This window comes from Lagopus muta, chromosome 4 (assembly GCF_023343835.1).
Source record: "Lagopus muta isolate bLagMut1 chromosome 4, bLagMut1 primary, whole genome shotgun sequence".
NCBI classification, from domain to species: domain Eukaryota; kingdom Metazoa; phylum Chordata; class Aves; order Galliformes; family Phasianidae; genus Lagopus; species Lagopus muta.
The window spans coordinates 58,663,927-58,680,788 of NC_064436.1; the positions used below are offsets into that span (position 1 = coordinate 58,663,927).

Here is a 16,862-nt window from a genome sequence, read left to right on the forward strand (position 1 = left end):
GTTGCAGCTGAGAATGGATTTAGACATATAACAAGATAAAATAATCTTCTCAATGTTCTATTAAACTAAACTATCCTGGGAGGGCTGGCAGACTTCCCGAAATGAGCAATCCATCATCTGCTTCAAATGATATTATTATTTGTATTTCAGTCTTTACTCCCCTAATCCCATTATTTTTCACTGCAATCTTTTCACTGCTAAAATAATAATAATTTAAAAAAAAAAAAAAAAAAAAAAAAAAAAAAAAAAAAAAAAAAGGATGAAGGAAGAGGCAAATGTTTGGAAATGGTCTTCATTTATAAGTATTTTTGTGCATGTCAGTGCTTTTAGACCAAAAGTATATCTTCATCTTTAAAAACATCAGCTCATCGTGCATGACTCTGAGGCATGAATCTGTCCAAAAAAAACATTATGCACTATATGGTTTCTAGTATACCAAAAAAGGATCCAATCATTGCTGATCAAAGAGGAGATGCCCTGTGTGGACTTGAAAAGTCTTCTTTGTTTGAAAACAAATAAAAAAATATGAATACAATAATTATTTCCACATAGCCTGGCATAAAATAATACTTTGTTCAGCATGCCAGCTTTAACATGCCATCATCCACAAGCAGAGAATACCAGTAGTAATATTCAGAAGAAGCCAAGACAAATAATTTCATTGCTCTGTGACCCAAGCCCACATCCATCACTGAGGTTTTAGACTAATTTAAATAGGCACTGAATCATTCTAAAGATCTGATGCATTTAATTAAACAGTTGCAAAGATGGCCTCAGAGGAAAGAAAAATCTCTGCACTATTATTACCCCCACCACAGGTGTAAACAGTGGGTACTGTGTGACAGGGCCTCAAATGCCCTCCTAGTCAAGAGGGGCAATTTTGGCACACACAGACAGCTGAAGGACATATGACCTCTCATACCTGCAGTTTGATGCACGGTCTGAATACAGCCTTCTCAGCCTCTTGAATGCTGGGTTGATACAATTGACTTCTGAATGATGTAAGATTGGGCTTAGTTTTATTTCTACCAGAAGCCCTCTTAATTTTGAAGAGGTTTTTTTGTTATGGGTTACAAAAACGCAGGAGTTCTTCTCCCTGCAGAAACATTGCACTTGGCTGGCACAACGAAAACAAAGGGATAAAGTACTAAACATAAAAAAAAAAAAAGGAGTATTTTCTTCTTCTTTTGAAAAGTGTTTTGTTTGTGTTCACCTCTGAGAAAGTCATCCATATTTCTTTTGCTCGCGGAACAAACAAACAAACTACAAAGCACAAAACTGCCCCAACTGTAAAAGTCTATGCTATTAAAAGCTTTACAGAGGTCTGAATAATATGAGAATCTTTATGATGTCTGCAGCATTTCAGATAAAACCCAGTTACTTCCATGTCTTTCATGTACCAACTTCCTAAAAACGAACTAAAATAGCTTCGTATATTATTGGGCTGGGATTTTGTTTTGTTTTGTTTCATTGTTTTTCATTGAGAAGAACTCCTCTGCTATTAACTTAAGCAGAAAACATGAAGACTACTGATACACTGACCTCCCTTTGGTATGGGGTTTTCCAGGACTAACAGAATATGTCATATCTGAAGACCTGACTGGCTCAGGGGTAATTTAACGAGTATTGCAACCTATGATCTATAAGCAATAACACAAAGTAGAAACAGCAAATAATCATGGATCCTAAAGGTTAGCCATCATTCAGGACCAGATTAAGTAATGATGACTCAAAGCCAGACTGCACTGTGTATTCAAACTACTAAAGTGCAAAGGACAAAAAAGAAAAATCCCCAAAAACTGAGCCAGCAATAAGTGGCCATGCTTAACTATGGAGAAAAATGCATGACAGAAGCATAGAAAAAAAGATGCTGATGGGAGGTACAAAACCATTCAAAGAAGTGAGTTCCAGAGTGACACCATAAGGCTATAATTGTTACAAACACCTACTTGTGGTTCCAATGAACTCTGCTCACTTGACAGGCAAATGCATTAGATCTTAAGAAGGAAATAATTAAAAAAGTAGAGCAGCCATTTCATCTGAAAGAAATCAGTTTAAAAAAATAATTTTGGGGGATGATCACATCAGAATGGTCTGCCCTTTTTATACTTCAAGGCAAGAAACATATTTAAAATCTTATCTCTAGCTTTGTCAGAGATAAGAAATTAACACACGTTAAGAAGCATGAAATTGTCCCTATGTTACAAGCCAAAGTCAAGAAAAAGGCTTTCCTTCAGATCCTCAAGGTCAATCTGTGCTTCTAGCAAAAAAAAAGGTAAAAAAAGAATAAAGGAGTATCCCCTCACTGACTTTTGAAGCAGAAATGTTCCCTTTATGCTTCTGGGTTCTCAGGGATGAAGTCAGGGATACGCACCTACTCCAAGGAGAGAGATCACCTCATACAGCAGCCATCAGAAACCAGTTTCAAACTACAAGTTAGTAATAAAAAGTGGCAATGTGAGCGATTTTCTGCACTGTCCTAATTATGCTCCCAAGTCTGATGGCAGGCAAAAATTACCTTCCTTCAGACCTGAGTCAAGATAAAATGCAATGTTTCTGTTATACCATCAAGAGCTGTTATCTTATGCACTCACTGATGGACATGTCATCTTCACCAACCACACCCTGCTGGCACACAGGTTCTCTGGAAGGTCTCTTTCCTTCCCCATTTCCTTGGGCTGTTTCTGATTAAAAATTGGGTAAAATACAGACATTGCCCTGGGAGCTGGAACCAACAACAGATGCACACATCTCTTGCACTGTTTACAGACTTTTTACATGGACCCAGAAAGTTTAATATGCAGTACTGGCCTCAAAACTTGAGCAGTAACTAGAAAATCATAGGATCATAGAATCATTCGAGTTGTAAGGGACCCCCTAAGGTCATCTAGTCCAACTCTTCTGCAATGAACAGGAGTAAAATGCAGAATTTCTCACCTTCATTTTCACTTGGGGAAATAGTTTTTACTCCAGGCAAGTACTACCCAACCAGAAAGGCCAGAACTGCAGTTAACTCCTGGCAGTACATGATTGTATTATCAGAGAAATGACAACCTATTCACCCCAGTTCTCGAGCCATTAGCAGGCTGAGCCTGGCTATGGGCATAGGATTTCTGTTCTTTGAGAACTCCTAAGCCACAAGCATAGCGCCCTTTTTTGAGGACAATTGTGAGGGGATATTACACTGAAATAGCAGATGCAACCACAAAGGCACTTCAGTTAGACGCCTCAGAGACTTCTTCCATCAGATATCCAAAGCAGAGATAAGGCAACCCCTTATTGCTCATTATTAGAGGCTTAGCTTCCGAAGAGGCTCAATCCTAAGTGCATAACATTCACAAATGCTACTTACACTTCTTCTCCTGAAGCATGCTGACTGGTGTAAATCCTACTATTCCTCCATTCATAGCACAGGGACCTTCACCTCCCAATTAGGTGGGCTGGGGCGGAGTGGAGTCAGGATAGACCCTATAGAGAGCGCTACTGAACCAGCACAAACTGCTCAATGTACATCTGTACAGCTCATGGCATGGAGATTCCTAATTAATTCAAATCTTATGCACGAATAACTTGCTTTTACTACCTTTGATCATTTGTCTTGTAAATAGCATTGCTTCTGACTTCTGAGCCAAAAGCGTGCAAACATTTCTAAGTAGTCCATTCCATCTGATGCAAATTTTTCAACAGATACCAAGTTTAAAATACTCTTTTACAATTTGTTTAGACTGTTCTAAAACATGTTGTAGAGTCAAAGTATTACAAGGACATTTCACACATTTGAAAAACATAATTAACTTCCAGCGACAAAGTAAATCACTAAAAAAATGTTTTCTTCTCTTAGTTTCATTGAGTTCTCCAATGTACTACGTCTACACTGGGAGCTGCTAATTACTAAAATCATTTTCAAGCATAATTAATGTTTTTAGACACATCCAGCTGCTAATTCCATTACCAAATTCTTCTCATTAATGGTATCTATAAAGGCAATTTCAAATATAGAATTAAGTGGAAGGGCTTAACAGCTTGTAAGTGTGCGTGCTTGATATTCTTAGCTGCAGAAAGGAAATCACTGATAGGGACATCATCAGTTAAACTGGAAAGAAAAAAAAAAAAAAGCACAAAAAAAAAAAAAAAAAAGCACCTAACTGGCTGTAGCTCCTTTAAGTCAACGGTGCGTATGATCCTTCCTTTCATTCAAAAATTGTATTTTTGCACAGACCGTTTTGCTTTTACAGTAACAGGGTTTAGCAGTTAGTCATGTAACCATTCAAATAAGAATGTTACAGTTTGAACACTGGTTGTAAATCTTTCAGAGTGATAAATGAAAGATAATAACCCCTTGATCAATGTAACATTTATTTATTCATCTGGGAACATGGCGAGGATACCACAGGCAACAACTCTGCCTGGAGAACATGGCTTTCACATAAACTGTTCTGGCAGAAACACACATTTAAATAATCAACCAAATCATCACCTTGCTATTTCTATCTTAAAAGAAAAACAATAAACAAACAAAAAGAGAACTGAAACATAAGACCTGAACAAATGAGCAGTCCAGAAGTTAAGCTATTGGATGTCTATACCAGCCTCAACATCAGTCCCTGTTTGCAAAAGTAGCAACACTCAGCACTGACAATGCAACGTCCATCTACAACTGGACTGACTGTACTTGTACCATGAGACTTCCCCATGGCTGCAGTCAGTTTGTCCCATCAGCGACAGTGTAACAACATCCTGCAAAGCGCTATACAGAGAAGTGAAGTTAGCATGAAGTGACTGATCAAACCACAGCATAAATCAAGCAGATTTTTCCATTTAGTGTTAATATTTTGGTGTATAATCTAAGCAGAAGGGACCAGGAGAGGATGCAGTTTAATGTAAACCATTTGGAGTGAAAGGTGTGATTTTGCCTAGTGAGATCTCCCCCTCACAGTCCAGCTCACAGACAGAGTCAGTGGCAACCTCGGGGTCGGGGGAGATCTGGGACATCCTATCAAAAGGGTCCTCCCGGTTTTCCTCACAATCAACCACATTTGGTATCATGTTCACATACGCAGTCACTATCTCCTTATGGAAAAGGGTGTCCTGGTTGTATGAGATGAGCTCATTGCTTATATTAACAGTCTCCACTGGAGTGCTTGAGCAAAACTGGCCACATCCCAGGAGGCTGGAGAAGACCTTCCTGAAGTCAGCATTGAAGGCATAGATGATGGGGTTGAGGGAGGAGTTGGCCCATCCAAACCAGACGAAGATGTTGAAGGTGGTCTCGCTGACACAGGGGAGCCCAGCTCGGGGGTCGCTGGGTGGGCTCTCACAGAAGGGCACCATGCAGTTCAGAATGAAGAAGGGCAGCCAGCAGCAGACAAAGACGCCCATGATGATGGAGAGAGTCTTCAGCACTTTGGTTTCTTTCCTGATGGAGGACTTAAGGGTGGTGTGATGATGGCAGTCAACGTGGTTGCTACGGCAGCTCTGCGCGTGCTCAGCCGCCCGCTCCAGTGAGGAGATGCGACGGATCTGCACCTGGGCAATGCGGTAGATCCGCGTGTAGGTGACAATCATGATAGCCACTGGGATGTAAAAACTGATCAGGGAGGAGGAAATAGCATAAGTCCTGTTGAGGCTGGAGTCGCAGCTCTCCGATGACCCAGGGATAGTGTTGTTGCTCCCATAGGTGCCGTCGGAGGGCGTCATTGCTGCCAGTGCCACCCATGTGGTGCTCATGTCCTCTGCCCAGGTGGTGAAAGCACCCGCTGCCTCCAAGCCAGTACCGAACCTATCCTCAATGTACCCAGTGGCAGCAGCAGTGGCAGCATCCCCACCTCTGTGCCAATTGAGCTGGACTGGGATGAAGGAGATAAGCACAGACAGTGCCCAGGCCACTCCGATCATCACTAGAGCCAGCCGCTGGGTCATCTTCCTCTCATACCGGAAAGGGCTGGAAATAGCCCAGTACCTGTCCACGCTAATTACGCACAGGTTAAGGATGGAGGCCGTGGAGCACATGATATCGAAGGCCACCCAGACGTTGCAGAAAGCCCCAAAGGGCCAGTAGCCGGCCACCTCAGCCACCGCCTTCCAGGGCATGACCAGCAGAGCCACCAGCAGGTCGGAGACGGCCAGCGACACGATGAAGATGTTGGTGACCTTGCTCCGCAGGTGCCGGTAGCGGACGATGGCCGCGCACACCAGCACGTTCCCAAAGAGCGTCCAGAGGATGAGCAAGGCGAGCAGGCTGCCCGCCGCCACCTGCGCAGCTCCGGGGGCTCCCGCCTGTCCCCTCGCCCCGCCGGGGGTTCCCGCCGGGGGCGGCAGAGGGCTGCGGCCGCCCCGCAGCATGGCTTGCGGCTACCGGCGGCGGCGGCGGCGGGGCGGCGGCGGCGGCCGGGGAGCGCCGAGCAGCCAGCGCCGCCCCGCCGCCCGGCCCCATGGGGCCGCTGCCCCCCCGCCCCGCCGCCACCCCTGCTCGCTGCCCCCCGCCCCGGCGGTCCGCAGCCCCCTGCCCGCGCTCACCGCTCGGCGCGCCCCTGCCCGGCCGCTCCGCTCAGCTCTGTTCCACTCGGCGCTGCTCGACGTGGCCGCTTCGACGCCGGCTCCGCCCGCCCCGCGCTCGACGGAGCTCCCCCGTCCCCGCTCCTCTCTCCTCCCTTGTCTCACCTCGCTCCTCGCTCCCCGTGCCGGCCCCCGCCGTCCTCTGAGCATGCTCGGCGCCGGGGACGCCCCGTCCGGTCCGGCGGAGAATGGAGCAGCAAAGCGAACGCTAAATCGTGTACGGGTCGTCCGTGCAGTTGTTGCTTCGCTGTACGCGGTTCCACCGAAGGGAACGGGGAAACGTGTCCCGGTCCCGGGGACGGTGGGACTGGAAGGGGCCGTGGAGAGCGGGGCAGGGCGGGTTTCTCCGGGCGTCTGAGGTTTGGCACAGGGAAAGAAGCCGGTAAAGGACTCCCGAGTGTCCTCGTCGCTGCTCTTCCGTGGGATGCATCGTTTGTCTCCGTAGGGCTCGACGCAGCCAGCAGGAAAGAAGCAGACACGGTGCGATTGGACTCGCCGTGAGCTGGTATAACACCCGTGTTTCAAACATAGTGCAGTGACTTTTATTTAAAATACCTTTATTTTATTTTATTTTTTAACCCTTCGATAGGACCAGAACCATCCCTGACTGAGCATCCCGTTCGAGATGCACGAGGCAGTAGCAGCTGCCCGTCCGCTGCGGGTGGGACCAGGCAGAAACCTCAAAGACCTCCTGGATCCGGAGTGACAAGAGCGAGGATGCAGCGACAGTGTTTCTAAATGCTGAAACAACAGAAGCTCGGCAACCTTTTGGGCAATTTTCTAAAAGAAAAACTGGAGCTCCACTTTAGCTCTTGCTAAAGAAATTGGCACTGCTTTTGCACGTTTAAGCCGAGTTATATTTAATATTGGAGGGAGGCTATAGCTTTTGTCACTGAGCTCTGAGCGTGACTAAAGCAGGGATGCTGAGGCACTGTGTTGCTTGCACAACCCAAGCGGTGCCTCCTGAGATGGATGTAGGAAGGAACAAATCCCACAGGTATTTGTGCACATGGCCCTGAAGCCACTGATCCCGAAACGTGGACATTTTGTAAAACAAAAATTAGTGACCTGATTTGCTTGTTTAGCATGCATGCGTTGCTTTGGTGGTGCAGAGGTGTGCATAGACATGTAAACACATTTATGTATAATAGTGATAGCATGCATGCATACAGTCACTATGTTGTCAGCTATGTGTTAGCTATTTGAACACACACACACATAGCTTTTGTGCATGACAACAAAAGTAGCCTGATAATAACAGGACAGCACAGAGCTTGGTGGCTCGCCACCAATGAGCAGCAGGCTGGCTGCCCTCGTCCAGGGTGTCAGGCGAGGTGCTCTGGCCCATCAGAACAAGATGGTCTGAGCTCTAAATGGTCAGCATCTAAAGAATGGAGTTGTATTCTGCTTTCTGCAGGACCTCCAGAGAGCTACGCAAAGTCGAGAGGAATTTTTGAAGTGTATCTGCATAGCAATATCTGGATGTCTCTGATTCCTGTGTAGCTGAGAATTCAGATATGATCCTCTCTCATCTATTTTTTAGCAAATGCTCCTGAGCTCCAGCTACTGTGAGCTGGAGTGAGACACCAAGGTCAGGCTCTGAGCAGCCTGATTCAGCTGTAGGTGTCCCTGTTCATTGTAAGAGAGTTGGACCAGATGGCCATTGATGGCCCCTTCCAACTCTAATGATTCTATGATGATTCTATGAAGTTGCCATCAGAGGTCCTATGGAAAAAGTTGGCTCACTTACTGGATCCATGGGCTCGTGGAAGTGCAGTCTGTAGTGGTGACCCAGCACTGTGTGCACTCTGAACTCATTCCAAGCCTCAGCAGTGCACCAGGCATTCACAATACCTTCAGTGCAGCAGACAAAGCTGCTTGTTTGTGTGCCATGGCAATTGGTTCAGCAGAGGAGACAAGGGGAGAAAAAACAGCAGTTGCACTGCTTGCAGTGCAACACTGGAAGCAGAACTGGGCCCAGGGCCATGGTTTAATGGGGACAGTTACAGATGTTGTAGTATCTCACCCATTTCCTCAATATCTTTCAAGCCTGTGATAAAATCCTTCAACATTTATAGGATACAAGCATCCTTTTTTTACTTTCTGTAGGCAGTTTGCATATAAATATCATTTTAAGAGTGTCCATTAAAGCACAGCTGTCACTTGCTGAGAGATTTGGGGTATTTTTTTTCATCCTGATATCATCTCTGTAATGGCTTTGTGCTTTTCCTACAGACCTTCATCTCGTTTCTCTCTTTTTATTTTATTCACCTGTTAGAATCCTCTCACAGCTGGCGGATTGGAAGTAATGGAATTTAACTGCTATTGCAATACTTCTGAGGGAAAAAACAGTTTGCAGTTCCTGATTCTTGAGATGTGTGTTTTACTGCCACTCCTTCCTTTCCTTGCAGCTCAGTCTACTTCCACTTCAAAATACAGAAATGCACTGTTCTGAAAAAAGATATTCATTCAAAAGCAGGTGATTAGCAAAATTAGCACACTCTCACCTAAGAGATACTTAGTGCAAAGAGATAAAAAATAATTAAGGCCAGAAGGAAGGTCAAAGCTATAGACATAGAAGTACTACTAAGGGCTGGGCTACAAAAACTCCTCACCAGGCAGCTCTGATCAATTAGATTCCAACTCAGGTAAGGTGTCTAGAAGTCACAGAATCGTAGAATCATTAAGGTTGGAAAAGACCACTAAGATTATCCAGTCCAACCATCAGCACATCCCCACCATACCCACTGACCACGTCCCTCAGTGCCACATTACCACAGTTCTTTAACACCTCCACCACCTCTGTGGCAGCCTGTGCCAGCACCCAATCACTCTTTCAGAGAAGAAATTTTTCCTGACATCTAACCTGAAGTCACTGTGGGTGATGCCATATTGGTGAGGCAGCTGTGCTGCTCTTAGCTTTGGAGGTATGCTCAAGTGGAGCTCTGTTTAGCTTAAGCTCCATTGGTTTCATCCACTGAAGCTGAAATGCTGCAGAGGAATGGACAAAGCTGTGTATATATATAGAAAGAGAAGATGTTGAGTAAGGAAGGAAGAAGAGAGGACTGATGTCATCAATTTGTTCAGCACAGAAAAATCCTTTAGACTTGGTTCTGTTCTGCAGTATATATATATATCTAGGCAAATGAGTTGTAGAAATTGTTTGGGAAACTTCCTGAGGTGAGCAGAGAGCACCAGAAGGGTTCGAAAGAGCTGGAAATGTCTGATGAGTGAGGGATGTTTCCTGGTAATAGGCCTTTTTTCATCTTTCAGGTAAGGTTTTAAAACTGCAGTGGCTGGAAACTGAATTGATGGGAAATCAGGGCATAGATAAGGTGCATGGTTTGAACAGCGAGGACAATTAGTAGCTGACACGATTGATTTGAGATTGTAATGGATTTGCCGGGTTTGAGATCTGAAATTCAAGGCTGAGTGCATTTCTTAACGGTGGTGCCTCCACTCCCCAGCAGCTCATCCTGGCAGCAGACAGGGGTCTGGAGGCTGTGCAGGGAGGAAAGCAATTGCAGATGATTACAGTTATCCCTTCTGGCTTTAAAACCCATCACTGTTTTTGTTGACTTGAGATTGTGATGGATAGTGTTAATTAGCCAGGTGAGAGAATAAACAGCCCTCCCAGTACTTCTGTTGATTTTTTTTTTTTTGGGGGGGGGGGGATGATGTGATATAGTTCCCACACAAGTTGTTGGTTGTTCTTGCTTGAAGTCATGAAGTAATTGATGTCACCAAAAGAGATTTCCACAGATGTTCTTTTCCTGTTGTTCATACTGGCCCTGACTACTTATACTCATGGTAAAAGATGAAAAACAAATGTCAGTCACAACGAAAGGCAAAGGAAACAGAACTTTTGTTAATATGTTTTCCTGGTCAACTTAGTTCTTTCTGTAATTTCTATCGCATAAAATATGATTTTTTTTTTAATATCCATAACAGTATTGTAAAAACTCATATTGATATTTTTCAGGGGCTACAGAAGGTGCAGATAATACAGCAAGAGATCATATGATGAACTACTAAAGATCAGAAGTTTTGAAGAAAGATGAAGAAAAAAGAAGATATATTGGTTTGTGTAATGATAAAATATGTACTCTCATTGCATGCATACCCACATCCTATGTGAGCATCTGTTCTCAGAAAATTATCAAGATATAAAAGCTATTTTGATTATCTAATACTAATCATTTCAATATTTTTGGATCAATAACAGGATCTGTGAATATTGAATGGCATGTGTAAATTATAGATTTTTCTTGTTAGTTACCTCTATTGGAACGTTTGCTATCAACATCTCTGGATCGTACTCTGCCCATTAATTCTGAGGTGGTCTTGCACAAAATGAGCAGTAAAATCCAGTCATTTTTGAGTAGCATGGAATAGTAATAGCAATTTCAGTGGTGAAAATGGGCTATGTTCATAAAAATTCTGATAGAAAACAAGGACTCAGAGTACAGTCACTCTGTGTGCTTTTATCACAGAGTCACAGCATTGCAGGGGTTGGAAGGGACCTCAAGAGATAGTGAGTCCAACCCCCCCGCTAAAGCAGGTACCCTACAATAGGTCACACAGGTAGGCATCCATACGGGTCTTGAATATCTCCATAACCCTCTTTTACAAGTCAGCAAAAATGTATCAGCACCTTAGCACAGCCCTGACTGGGCTGTTAATGTGAAAACACGAGGATCATCCCAGCCAGAAAGAATCTGGGAGCAGGGAAGGTCAGCAGCTGCGTCTTGACCTCCCAAGGAACATAGGTGGTATCTCGTGGGGCTGGATGAGGAATGGATGAGGAACTTCCCTTCTCCTGGTAGGCAACTCTGGGACAGAATGGAGCTCAGAGGGGAACGGAACCCCCACAGTGGCATGGGGGACAGCAGTGTTCTCACAACACTGCAAATGCTCAGCAGAGAACTGTGCTTTGAGGTGGCTTTATAGATGGGCCAACAGTTGGAGATGATTTATTAGTGGCTCTGCAATTCTTAGGGGCCATATAGGACCAGGACTAAACTTTGTAGTTCAGGATTTATTTCAGGTAAGAATTACAGTTTCAAATTTATAAACACAAGTGGTATGAATGAGTACTTTTGTCACTTTGGGATAATAGCTGTAAATGTCTGCTTTTACTTAGTCCTGCTTATTTATTTATTTATTCCTCAAATAAGCCTTGAAATAAAATGCTCTTTTACAATAAACTTGTCTAATTAATCTCAATAGCATAATATCAGCAACATCAGCAACCCTACTGCAATGAGCCTAAGGACTACTTTATATGTGTATGTGCTACCACAGAGCACAGTGCAACTGCTGACTAAGACATCAGTCTGCCAGCACAGGACAGAGTTGTATGGGGACTGATAAAGACAAACCTAAATTTATTCTTCTATCCATACATGAGACAGCAAAGCTATTTATTCTAACTTGTGAATAGCCATTGGGATACTGAACAGAGGCATTTCAACCTACAGTATGTCTACAATTGCCATCCTGTTGGTTTCTCCTTCTCTAAAACACATAAGGAAAGGCAAAGCAGAAACTGTCACTTTTTCAAGAACCTCTACAGCACCATTATGACCCCTGATGTGGATGACATCACTTCAATCAGAGGAAGGAATATAAGGGTCAAAAACATGCAGTCCAATAATTCAAGGGAGATAGCTCAAATTCTGCAAGTCATAGCCACAGTGGATTGGCATAGTGTGCAGCTTTGCAACGAAAAGAAGCCTTGGCATAGGTCAATGCAGGAAAAAAATAGATGAAAAAGAGGACAGCACTGTGTGGAGCTGATCCAGGCTGACATCAGTTGTGGCAACTGGTCAGCAGAGGATTCATTCTGGGAATGGCTTTGCCCTCCTCCTGTTTGAAGGTGCCAGTGAGATCTGAGCTGTTGAGCCAACAGTTCATCCCTATCAACCTCATGTTAGTAAAGCAGAGACTGAACCCAGTGAGATTTTCTCTATGTTATTTTGGCAGGGTTGGCCAATCAGAAATCTCATATATGTTGACTTGCAAGATATGCTAAAGGACTACCTTTGCCTTGGGCATTCAGCACAGGTAACTGTATGTAGACTTGTCTTCATCAAGCATAAAATGTGCATTGATCTGAGAAAAAAGAGTGGCCAAAGGGAACAGTGGGTTCCAAAATGTCAGGGCATTACAAGGACAGGAGCAATCCATTGAGATATTGTCTGCATGCCTTCATCAAAGAAAAGGCTGTGGATCAAGTTTCCAATTCCCAATTTGGGAATTGTTTGTTGCATATTAGCTGTATTGATTGCAATAATTATCTAGAATAAGTAAATACCATATCAGGATCTGAATTTTAATTTCAGAACAATTTGCAACTACTTACTTTTGCTGCCATGACCCTTCAAGTTAAAAATAACAAGCTAATGCAATTTATTTTAGTACAATTGACAGAGATTTGTGTCCTGAAAAGTGACAGTTTATATTAGGCAGAGCAGCATCTCTACCTAAAAATAAAATATAGTCAAGAGAATTGCAGTCATATGGAAGTCTAACACCCATTTCTGCTTTGACAGAATAACACAAAGGTCTATGAGGTGGCTTCCCTCCTGGAGTAACTTAATCTGTTAATGATGCCTCACTAATGTACTTTATTTCAGTGTCTGATCCCCACCTAGTGGCATGCAGATCATGCTGGCGTCTGGTTTACCTGTACTTGTAACTGCGTACCACAGATTCAGTCTCAGTGACATACACAAGCACAAACCTTATGTCAGATGCAAGCACTGCCATCTCAGAAAGAGTGGTCAGGCACTGGAATGGGCTGCCCAGGGAGGTGGTGGTATCACCATCCGCAGAGGTGTTCATGAAACATATAGAAGTAGCACTGAGGGACATGGTTAGTGGGTATTGCGCTGATGGGTCCATAGTTGGATGAGATGATCTTAGTGGTCTTTTCCAATCTTGAATGACTCTATGATTCTATGATATTTTCCTGATATACTGAAGTTTTTATTCATGATTGTTTTTTGTACTGGACAGGTTTCCCAACAGAATGAACAAATAAAAGAAAATTAAAGGCTTGGAGGAATGAAAGCCCCAAAAAATATTTAATTGCATAATAAATTAAAATGAAGAAGTTATGGTATTCTTGTTAGTCTTGGCTGTGTGGAAGGGGCTGTTCTTCACTCGGCTTTGATTGAAATGTTGACACACTCCCTGGCAGCAGTTGATCTATGTGCTTTTTTCACAAGCTGGCTTTTAATTGCAGGATACTACAGTGACGTTCAAGCAAAGGTTTACTGGGAAATAAACACAGACCAGCCACTTTTTACAAAAGTTTTTATATAAACTTATATATGTTGTGTAAACACACTCCTCTGCCTTTCAGTTGTGCTTCATTTGTAAGGAGTCAGCCATTCAAAGCCAGCTGGACATAATCCCACTCTGCTCAGAGGTTTTGCAGGAGAAGGCAGAACATAGTCAGGACATAGTAGGTGCCCAAGCTTAGAAAGGTCTCTGTAGATTTGATCTTGGAGAATTTATTACATGATGCTCAATGGAAGACACAGTTGTTTTGTTGTTTTTTTTTTTTTAAATGTGCTTATCATCCTCATAAACACCTTTAATTCATCAGTCAGTGGAAAGAATCGTGCTTAAATTATTCAGACAGTTTCCCTCTCTGCTTTTCTTTGGAACTGTCCCCTCCTCTGCACTGATATAGACCACAAGTAGGCCATGCAACACAGGAATACTTGCAAAATGATCAAATTGATCACTGTAATTTTTTAAATGTGATTAAAAGAGGAAAGTTTAAGGATTGTGAAATACTGATAGAGGGAATTCAGTTCATTTAGAAAAACTCAACCATGATGCTTCTACCTTCTTCCATCTTAGATCAAGTATCAGTGACTCTAAAAGCCACTTAGAAAAGTCTTTGGTCACAGAAATTTCACCCTCCAGGCAAATGCTTGAGGATAGCAGGAGTACTTCAATATGTTGCCAGCCTTTATTGTTATACATAAATGAGCTCAAATGCTACCTAAGCATAATAAGATGATATAGGAAGAAAGGGAGGGAGGGAAACTGAGGGAGTAGGAGAGTCATGATAAAGAAATTTCTGATTTATATTGTGCAGCAAAAATTCAGAGTAGTTTACTTCCCTAAAGAATATCGGACTTGACCATGTTCTCTTTTTTAAAAAGTCTCTTTTTAGATAGTATTAAATTGGTCTTAATGGCATTCACTGGAGAGCACAAAAGTTGACAAACTCTCTCCCATAGGCACCTCTGAAACGCAGCAATGGCAACAGTGAGACCAGGGTAAGCCTGCTCTCCAACCTCCAGCTACGTGCCTGAGTGATTGATTATATAGGCTAAGTTTCTGCTATTCCTTATAGAATATACAGGCTATGATATACTGCTATTGTGGAAACACACCAAAGAGAGAGAAAAAAAAAAGAAGTTTGAAAGCAGCTGTTTGGAATAGACCAGGTTGAACACTGATCAGAGGTAGATGTGACACCAAGTTAAACAATCTGATTAACATTCCTGGTTAAAAATTTCTTTCTTCAAAAGCTGTACTTCTAAAATGTTCATACTTGAAACTTCATGACTTACCATTGCATCAAGAATAATTTACACTAAGGTCTCGTTCTGTAAGATGTTCTCTATTTGGGCAAAATGATATTTTTGGGTCAAATCCTCTTGTGAAAATCTCTTATGTCTCTCAGACTGAAATCTGTTCTCCAGTTCCCTGAATCAATTAAGTCAGTGGGGTTTCATCAATGCAGCTTGGAACCAAATTTGCTCATTAGTATGGTTAAAGCATTTGCAGCCAGAATGCTGCTCCAAATAAACTTTAATTTTAGCATTAAAAATCAATTTAATAGCGAGGGCAAATGAAATTATTTCAGTAGTGATGCTGAGAAAAAGAGAAGACTAAGTAATGATAGACAAAAATGCTAATGTTATTTATTTTTGAAAATTCCAAATGTGTGCCAAGTTCTCAGTACAGCATATGGATTCTTTTCTGGCCCTAGGGATTAGTGAGTTCTGCTTTGGTTGAACACAAGTGTTAGAAGTCAGTGAAAGAGCACCACTTTTGGCTGAAGAGTGACATGCGACCCATCCCACAAACAGAGCAGAAGCCAAAGGAATCTTTCTTTAACAAACCTTTGTTATTGTTCAAAGGTTGAAATGGAATTTGTGGGTCTACCTAGCAAAATGAGTTTTCTCCAATACCAGAAGTAGCTGGAAAGTTGATCCAGGCATTGGTTTGGAAGGAAGAAGAAGGCTTTATTTGATGTTCCAGCTTGCCCTATTTATTCTGCTTGAAACGAAACCGGTCTGAGAGAACCAAGTGGAGAGAGCTTCATGAAAGGAGTGTGCAAGAAGGTGAGATGAGGCTACTCTGTTCCAGGGGAAAGATAGAAAAGGCTATGAGAGAATGAGGGCAGAAACCAATAGCAATGTGGTAAACGAGCACAACAAGCAGCACCAGAAAGAGGCAGAGGTTACAATGATGTGATCAGGGGTGGCTCTAAGGAGCTGAAATTGCTCTGCAGGAGCACAGGTGTTCTCATGCTCAAACTCAGTGGTGTTGAACCTAATTCAGACTTCAGGTTGCTTTACTTGATATGGGTTTTGCATCAGGTAAAGGAGGTAACAAAGCTCCTATGTATGTTACGGCTGTATTTGCCACAGAGTAGATTCGAAATTTAACTACTATGTGAAAAAACGCCTAGTAGGCATCAGGCAATGGTCTGTGTTTGCCCTCTAGTGGTACAAAGCCAAAATTTCCGTTCTGATCCGTGATTGTGAACAAAGCAGCTGAAAGCTGCGTTCTATCGGACCCCTGTAGGAGTGTATACGGTTACCTTCCACCCAAGAGAATGAAGTACAAAGAAATTAGCAGGTACTAAGAGAAATTGTACAGGAAATTTAAAGCATTATGGCAACAGAACATATGTAATTTAAGCGACCAGATTAGATTTTTCTCTTTCAAAACGTTTCAAGGATGTGTGAATAAAGAACAGAAGAAAAAACTTTATTTCACGGTTATGTCATAGAGTAATTACAAGACAAGAGAGATGCATTAATAGGAATATATCTTATCAGAAGAACTTATACACAGCATGGTATCTAACCTACATGTTAGTTATTTGGTTTTCATGTCATATAGTTAGGAAAAAAATAGTTAAATATTGATTTTCCAGATATATATTCCAAATATTCAGAAAGTTTAATATAATTCCCATAACCCAACAAAGCAGAAAATATTTTCCTGTTTTACTATTAAAAATGTGTCTAGGAATTAAAAAGTGGGGT

General features: G+C 42.6%; 1 protein-coding gene across 1 annotated transcript; it reads right to left on the minus strand.

The window, feature by feature from the left end:
• Positions 1 to 4,339: 4,339 nt before the first annotated feature.
• On the minus strand, positions 4,340 to 6,342 carry DRD5 (dopamine receptor D5). The gene has a single exon (XM_048942146.1). It carries the CDS (start codon positions 6,340 to 6,342, stop codon positions 4,876 to 4,878), a length of 1,467 nt encoding a protein of 488 aa, XP_048798103.1. The 3' UTR covers positions 4,340 to 4,875.
• Between the last annotated feature and the right edge of the window lie 10,520 nt (positions 6,343 to 16,862).

What these genes read in the sequence shown, in the direction of transcription:
- DRD5 (XM_048942146.1), bottom strand. Translation starts at nt 6,342, where the DNA reads ATGCTGCGGGGCGGCCGCAGCCCTCTGCCGCCCCCGGCGGGAACCCCC.